Source organism: Mandrillus leucophaeus, unplaced genomic scaffold (assembly GCF_000951045.1).
Source record: "Mandrillus leucophaeus isolate KB7577 unplaced genomic scaffold, Mleu.le_1.0 Scaffold60, whole genome shotgun sequence".
Taxonomy (NCBI): domain Eukaryota; kingdom Metazoa; phylum Chordata; class Mammalia; order Primates; family Cercopithecidae; genus Mandrillus; species Mandrillus leucophaeus.
The window spans coordinates 6,409,110-6,417,467 of NW_012106475.1; the positions used below are offsets into that span (position 1 = coordinate 6,409,110).

The 8,358-nt window shown below is 40.6% G+C and overlaps 1 protein-coding gene across 2 annotated transcripts in view; it reads left to right on the forward strand.

The window, feature by feature from the left end:
- The window catches only part of CDKL1 (cyclin-dependent kinase-like 1 (CDC2-related kinase)), a 68,734-nt gene extending 61,005 nt beyond the window's left edge, over positions 1-7,729 (forward strand). The window contains exons 7-9 of one of the 2 annotated variants that reach the window (XM_011999753.1): positions 2,540-2,596; positions 4,706-4,876; positions 6,951-7,729. In XM_011999753.1, the coding sequence (XP_011855143.1) occupies positions 2,540-2,596; positions 4,706-4,876; positions 6,951-7,058 (336 nt within the window). In that variant the 3' untranslated portion in view covers positions 7,059-7,729. Of the gene's footprint in view, positions 1-2,539; positions 2,597-4,448; positions 5,202-6,950 lie in introns of those variants that run through there. The other variant, XM_011999754.1, reaches the window with a different exon arrangement.
- Positions 7,730-8,358: the final 629 nt, after the last annotated feature.

Genomic DNA, 8,358 nt, shown 5'->3' on the forward strand with positions numbered 1-8,358 from the left:
GTGGCACACATCTGTAGTCCCAGCTACTTGGGAGGCTGAGGTGGGAAGATGGCTTGACCTTGGGAGGTGGAGGTTGCAGTGAGCCGAGATCATGTCACTGTACTCCAGCCTGGGCAACAGGGCCAGATTCTGTCTCAAAACAAAAACAAAAACAAAACAAACAAAAAAAACAGTATGTGTAATTTGACCAAGTTTTAATAAATATGTAATATGTACACAATGCATATATATATATTTATTTACATATATAAATACACAATAATATGACATCATCTGGGAAATCACAAGCTCTTTTTTGACATTTGTGAAATAAATGGCTGCAAGGATATATATCAAAATACTAACAGCAGGTATCTCTTTTGGGTGGGATTTTGGGGTAACTTTATGTTTTTTTTTATATTTTTGAATGTCTTCTAACGAGTCTGTATTGCAATCAAAAACATTTCAGAGCATAATTAAGGTCTGTGAAATCTTGAGTTTCCACTGTCTGAGGAAGGTATCTTAAAAATGAAACTAACTCTCCAGTTGCTCACTAAACCCTTCAGTTTCCAGATGTAAATTCTGTCTCTACCACTTGTGTTTTATTTGTTCCCTAACCTCTTGGCTTGTCCCACAGTGCAGGTTTCTGCATCTCCATTGCCTCTTCCTCCTGCAGCACTAGCATTCAAAGTGGGTCTTGCTGGGACGGAGGGGCAGGAATGACACCCGACATATGGGAGGTGACCCATCTGGCTTCCTTGTGGTCTGGACATTCCCAGTTCTGTACTAAATATCCTTAGTGATTTCCTGTTCTCTTGTCTGTTGGTGAAGCCTCAGAAGTAACCCAGGTTTCATAAATGTAGAAAGCTTCCCATGGTTTCCCAGAGATTGTCCTGCAGATTTCCTGTTGACAGAAACACAGGAAGAAGCAGTGCGGGGGCTGCACTGGTTGAACATCTGTGCCCCAGTCCCTCTGCCTGTCAGTAACCCTGACAGAGGGAGGCCTGCCTGCTTCTGGGGCTGGGAAACTAGCTCAGCCGGCAGGATGGGCTCCAGCGTATCACAGGCAACCAGTCAGCCTCATCCAGACATTGTTGCTGGGACAGCAGAGCTCGATGATATAGCAATGGCATGTCAATCCCCAGTGATGCTCAGATTCAACCGACAGAAAGAACAAGAGAATTTAAGCTATGGAGCATGAGTGGGAGTATGGGGGTGCAACAGGGAATACTGTCAAGGGCTAATACAAATCTACTTTAGCATTTTTTTTTTCTCCTGTTGAACATAGGGAACTCTAAAACAGAGGCTCTTCTCTCCTACTCTTATCAATGTGTACAATCCAAAATTGGTTATTGGGAGCTGGTTCCTTGTCCAAAATAATACTGTACTGTGAAGGCTGGCCACGGCACCAGGACTGTGTTTGATTAGATGAGCCTGGCCAGTCACTCCAGCCGGCAGCTCACACACTGCCACTTTTATACACACAATGCACTGCAGTCATTTATTTTGCTCAGCTTGGCTGGCTCTTATTTTCTCAGCCTCTCTGCTCAATTAGCCTTTGTCAGCGGTACCTCTCTTTAACTGGCCTGTTTGTCTGCCTGACATTCGGCATTCCTCCCATTTATAGTGTTATTCCTGATTGTCTCCAGCACATGACTGGAGCAAAATAGCCTTACATGGCCAAAAGGAGATTGATGAATGCCCCACAGGAGACTCTTTAAACAGTAGGCTGATGAGGGAAGCAGCAGGCTGTAGTGGGAGACGACGGTGTTTATACCAGAAAATCAAGAAGCATCTGTTCACCTGGGTAGGGGAAAAACATCTATTTTACAGCTCCCTTTATATAATTAGAGCTGCCCTTTTTTTTTTTTTTTTTTTTTTTTTTTTTTTTTTTTTTTTTTAAGGCAGGGTCTTGCTCTGTCGCCCATGCTGGAGTGCTGTGGCACATTTATGGCTTACTGCAGCCTCAATCTCCCAAACTCACGCCATCCTCCCACCTCAGCCTCTCAAGTAGCTGGGACTACAGGAGCACACCACCACCCCTGGCTAGTTTGTTGGTACATTTTTTTTTTTTATAGAGACAGGGTTTCATGTTGCCCAGGCCGGTCTCAAATTCCTGGGCTCAAGCCATCAGACTTGGCCTCCCTGAGTGGATTATAGGCATGAGCCACTGTACCCAGCCGGCTGCCTTTTTATAAACGCCACTATAAATGCCAAAAATTATTCTCAGGAAAGGCAAGTTATATAAATTGAGGCCAAAAAAAAAAAAAAAAGAAAAAAGCTGCTCAGAAAGTTTTTTGTTTTTCATTAGTATTTTTATTTATAATTTGCTAAGTGAAGGGAGTGGTTAGGAAGCAAATTTGAAAAAGCATTTTGGAGATGGGGAGAGAAAGCTTGTGAAAAAGGCAAAGGGAGATTGTTTTAGGCAGGAGGTGGGGTGGGCAAAGGGTGGAGGAGGTGAGGAAGGTGCCGGGAAAATGTTTCTATTGAAAGATTTAATTTGAGGTAACCTTAATTTGAATACATGCTGTAGATTAAAAATCTCTTTTCTTTTCAACAGGAACCACTTGAATTGAAATTCCCAAACATCTCTTATCCTGCTCTGGGGCTCCTAAAGGTAAAATCGTGGCTTCCAACAGACCAGGAAGCACACAGCAGTTGTCATCAATTGGGGAATCTGAATTATTTATGTCAATCCATGCAATGAAAAGTGTTCCTTTTAGAATTCTCCTGGCTGTGCTGTGGCTCACACCTGTAATCCTAGCACTCTGGGAGGCTGAGGCAGGCGGATCATTTGAGGTCAGGAGTTCAAAACCAGCCTGGTCAACATGGTGAAACCCCGTTTCTACCAAAAATAAAAACAATTAGTTGGGCATGGTGGCACTCGCCTGTAATGTCAGCTACTCGGTTGCTGAGGCAGGAGAATCGCTTGAGCCCGGGGAAGCAGAGGTTGCAGTGAGTCGAGACTGCACAACTGCACTCCAGCCTGGGCAACAGAGCAAGACTCTGTCTCAAAAAAAAAAACAAAAAAAAAATTATCCTTGGAAAAGTATATTTTCAGCTTTTAAAATGGATCACATTCTATTAAGTGAAAACATTTGCAAGTATTTTTCACTTTAAACCTAACATTATATTTGAAGTCTAAATTTACACAAAACAGAAATTTCAGAGGGGTGGTGATAGTTTTACAAAGGGAACCTTTTCTTCAGAAAATGCTTAGCTGTAGGATCCTTTTAAATAGCTAACTCCCTGGTACATTTGAAGTACATTTAAAAACCTGATTTTTATATATATATATATATATATTTAGAAATATAGCTTTTATGTAAAATGAGTTATGGTATCAACTGTTTGCAAGTTACAGTCAATGTCCCACATGGTTTAAAAATTATTTACTAATGTATTAAATAATGAGTTAATATAAATGATAACTGTTACCTGAAAGGGTCCCAATCCAGACCCCAAGAGAGGGTTCTTGGACCTCGCACAAGAAAGAATTCAGGGCGTGTCCACACAGCAAAGTGGAAGCAAATTTATTAACAAAGTAAAGGAATAAAAGAATGGCTACTCTATAGGCAGAGCAGTGCTATGTCCTGCTCAACTGAGTATACTTAGTTATTTCTTGATTATATGCTAAACAAGAGGTGGATTATTCATGAGTTTTCCAGGAGAGGGGCAGGGATTTTCTGGAACTGAGGGTTCCTCCCCTTTTTGGACTATTTAGGGTAACTTCTGGGCATTGCTATGGTATTTGTAGACTGTCATGGTGCTGGTGAAAGTGTCTTTTAGCATGCTAACACATTATAATTAGTGTATAATGAGCAGTGAGGACAACCAGACATCACTTTCATCACCATCTTGGTTTTGGCCGGCTTCTTTACTGCATCCTGTTTTATCATCAGGGTCATTGTGACCTGTATTTTGTGCCGACCTGCTATCTCATCCTGTAAGAATGCCAAACCTCCTGGGAATGCAGCCCAGTAGGTCTCAGCCTTATTTTACCCAGCCCCTATTCAAGATGGAGTTGCTCTGGTTTCAACACCTCTGACATAACCAACAAAAATTGAGTCAATTCTTTGGAGTATGTAGTTGTGAAATTTAATCTCTCCAAGAATGAGCTCCATGGCCTACTCAGTGGCAACAAAAATAGTTAACAATGATGTAATATAAAGGCATGTACATTATGCTTCTCCTTATATACATGCTCATATACACTTACAATGCATAAACTATTTCTGGAGGGATACACCAAAAAAAAAAAAAAAAAAAGAGTAGCTGATTTTAGAAGGGTGAATGGAACACCTAGAGTGGTGGAGACTTTGCTGTATGAATTGTATTTGTTATCATGTGTAAATATCATTTTTAACATAAAAACACTAGTTTTTCCAAAGTACATGCAGGGGACCAAACTAGCTAAATGGATTATCCCATTTGGCCACTGAGGTAAACTCTAAATCTTACTCTCCCAGGGCAGAGTATCAATTGCCTCAAGAACAGAATAAGGTGGAGAAAATGATTTTTCATTACTACTTCTAGAAATTGTTTATTTAATATGTGAGTGCCCATTTAGGAATGACTGGAAGGAACTAAAATCATGACTGGTGTGTTTTTCTGGCTTTCCCCCCTTATTATTGCAACTGAAGAGTTTCATCTTTCAAAGAAGAAAAAAAATGACATTAATAAGTTAATACAATTTTAAAGAAGAAGGAATTTTCTGTTCTTTTAGGGCTGTCTCCACATGGACCCTACTGAGAGACTGACATGTGAACAGCTGTTGCATCACCCATATTTTGAAAACATCAGAGAAATAGAGGATGTGGCAAAAGAACATGACAAACCAACAAGAAAGACCCTAAGAAAGAGCCGAAAGCACCACTGCTTTACAGAAACATCCAAGGTTGTAATTTCAAATGATCTCCTACCTGCCACCCAGTACACAGTGGTATGACTCCACCTAGACTTGAGGATGGCAGTTGTGGCTTTCAGCTCCAGCATCCTCATTCCAGCACTAGGAGACAGGTCACAGGGTCTATCAGCCAGGGCCCCAGGGATATCTGTCTCCTGAAGTCCCCTCTCCCTGAATCTTAAAGGTGTTCTTGTCCTGCTATCACATAGGGACCAGGGTTTCCGGCCTGCATGAGCACAGGTCTCAACAAGATACATGAGTATGAGTCCAGCTGAACACACTTCTTGTGCTTTGGAAAATGAAATCAGATTTTCCCAGGCAGTTCTGTGTCATCATGTACACCTTCAGTATTAACTAACACTCCAGGTTTGTCCAAAAAAGGAGCGTTTTCCTCCCTGATCCTTTGTCATAGTTGGCTAGGGCAAATACAGTGATGAATGCTTTTGGTGATATCAGCTGAAAACATTTAACCAGAGACCAGCATCCAAACTGAACACTGGGAGTCTGTGAAGAATCCTGATTGGTATAAAATAGCCTTATATTAAGCATCTTGTGATAAGCCAAAAGCTGTAATAATTTAGAATGAACTGTAGTTGGAACCACAACTGATCCTGGGTAACCTCTGGATCTACCTAGGTACTCCTTAAGCTATACATTATCTTGCCTTTGTCTTTCCCTTTGCAGCTTCCACTGCCCAGCATGCTGAATGGTACCAGGGTGTTGTGTGTGAGGCTGGGAGGAGGGAAAAGGGTGAAGAGTCCATGAGGAACAAGTACACATGAACTCCAGGGCCCTAATGTAGATCACAGTTACAAAATTAATAATGTTTTAATTTTATTCTCCATCATGTATGATCCAGGTGGCAAAACAGGCCAGAAACAGACTCCTCCACCCCCATCCCCGAATTATTCCTTATCTCAGCATTACTTTGTATTCAAGAGCAAAAGGTTTTGATGGAAATATTTCTACTTGAAAAAATAGGGAAACTCCACTATTTAGTGTATTGCTTTTTTTTTTTTGAGACCGAGTCTCACTCAGTCGCCCAGGCTAGAGCGCAGTGGTGTGATCTTGGCTCACCGCAACCTCTGCCTCCCGGGTTCAAGCGTTTCTCCTGCCTTAGCCTCCCCAGTACCTGGGATTACAGGCAAGCGCCAGTATGCCCAACTAATTTCTATATTTTTAGTAGAGACGGGGTTTTGCCATGTTGGCACGCTGGGTCTCGACTCCTGACCTCAGGTGATCCATCCACCTTGGCCTTCCAAAGCGCTGGGATTACAGGCATGAGCCACCACACCTGGCCTGGTGTACTGCTTTTAAATCCTGAAAGAATCAACTGATTTAAAAGTACTAAAAAGTCCTTTTCTGAGGAGAATGCCTGAAAAATTTTTTTCTAAAAAGTACTAAAAAGTTCCTTTTTAGGGATACCTAAGGACATACAGTGCAATACAAAAAATACAGGTGTGTTCTGACTTTCATTTGACATTGACAATAAATTCAAACATTTTCAGGAAGCAGTTTTGTCTTTTTTCTTTAGAGATGGGGGTCTTGTTATGTTGCTCAGGCTGGTCTCCTGGGCTCAAGGGATCCTCCCACCTCAGCCTCCCTCGTAGCTGGAACTACAAGTGTGCACTGTGCCATGCTTGATTTGCCTTTTTAACTAAGGAAAGAGAGTAAGTAGGCAAATTGCCTAGGTGCTCTGGTTATCAGTTTTCTCTGCCATAAGACAAGGCATTGGCTTAAATGATCCCTGAGATCTCAGCAAGCTCTCTACTCCTGTAAATCTGTTTTTTTCCCAATAATGTTAACATGTAGATTCTCCCCTTTTCATATTCTTTAAATCTTCTTTAATGTGCACGTTTTCCTTTTTAATATAAAATAAACATTTAAAAGGAAAAGCAAAGACCAAATTGAAACATTTAATCCTCTCTCAAGTCCTGGATTCTGTGCCAAAAAAGTGTTTCTATACTAAAAAGCTTAATTACCTCTTTTGTGATATATTCTAAATAATGAAAACAAAAAATGCATGGCACAGTTTTGAACCTAATTCTGTGTTTTGCATTTTCAGTTGCAGTACCTACCCCAGCTAACTGGCAGCAGCATCCTTCCAGCTTTGGACAATAAGAAGTACTACTGTAATACCAAGAAACTTAACTACCGTTTTCCAGACATTTAAAGGAGCTAGGAGACATGATTTTTAAAAAGGAATCAATAGATACTTTGCAGAAAATAAAACTTATACAGTTGATCGAAAACAATGACAATGTTGAAAACACACCAGGAGAAAACATAAGCAAGAAACTGGGAGGCCAATTGGCAAGATATGAAGGGAAATTCCAGATCCAGTCTTCCATGCTTGATGATGGTGTCCAGAAAAGAAAGAAAAAACCTGTTTGGAGTTGCACTTGTGTTTCAGTTCATGTAAGCAGCCGAGCTTATGGACTGAATATGAACTGTCCCATACCTCTGGCAAAATTAGATGATACCAAAAAGATTTATGCTTCAGTTGTACCACATGCCACACAAGAAAAATGGACTACAAAATGCCCATATATATTTCCTCGGATCTGTTGCCTTGAGTCCTATCTCCTGCCTCTCAGATTGTTTCAGCATCATATTTAAGGAAAGTTCTACTTCTTGAAATCAAAATGTTTAAAATCCCATTTCCTGCTTGCTCTATTTCTTGATTTTTATATTTTAAAACATTTTGAGGGTAACAGGTTCGAAATATTTAAAAGCATACGAATTATCACAAAGACTTGGTAATTTATATATTTAATTATATGTTTATACATTTCATCCTTACTTTATCAGTAAAGGATGCACCTTAGTCACTTTTGCAGGCAAGATGAATTTACTGTAATTTGTCTACATTTATTCACCCAATTCCCCTTGCAAACCATGGCATGAAGCCTGGCAGCTGATTAAGGCAGTCAAAGGGTAGAGCAAGATCTACAGGCTTTGCAGGAACTGAACCTGTCAGCCTGAAAATAATTAGTACATCATTCTCTCTGGCACAGTCTTTGACCTGGTACATCTATAGGCAAACCTGTAAGTGATCTGGGTTTCAGAAGAAATTGCTTGTGAGCTTTTCCTTGAGCCATGAAAGACATTATGTTGTAAACTGATGTTTTCCCTGAAACATCTTTTTGCACTGTTTGTATGTTTATGTATGTGTATGTATATATATATGTGTGTGTGTATATATATATGCTATTCTAACAACTAATGTATTACACTAAGTAGTCCAAAGTATTATTGAGGACTCATAGCCTTGCACAGTGAGACTTAAAATGATGACATATATATATGTTGATCCTCCCACCTCAGCCTCCCAAGTAGCTGGGACTACAGGCATGTGCCACTATACCTGGCTAATTTTTTTTGTATTTTTTGGTAGAGGCAGGGTTTTGCCATGTTCCCCAGGCTGGTCTTGAACTCCTGGGCTCACATGATCTGAGCGCCTCGGCCTTCCA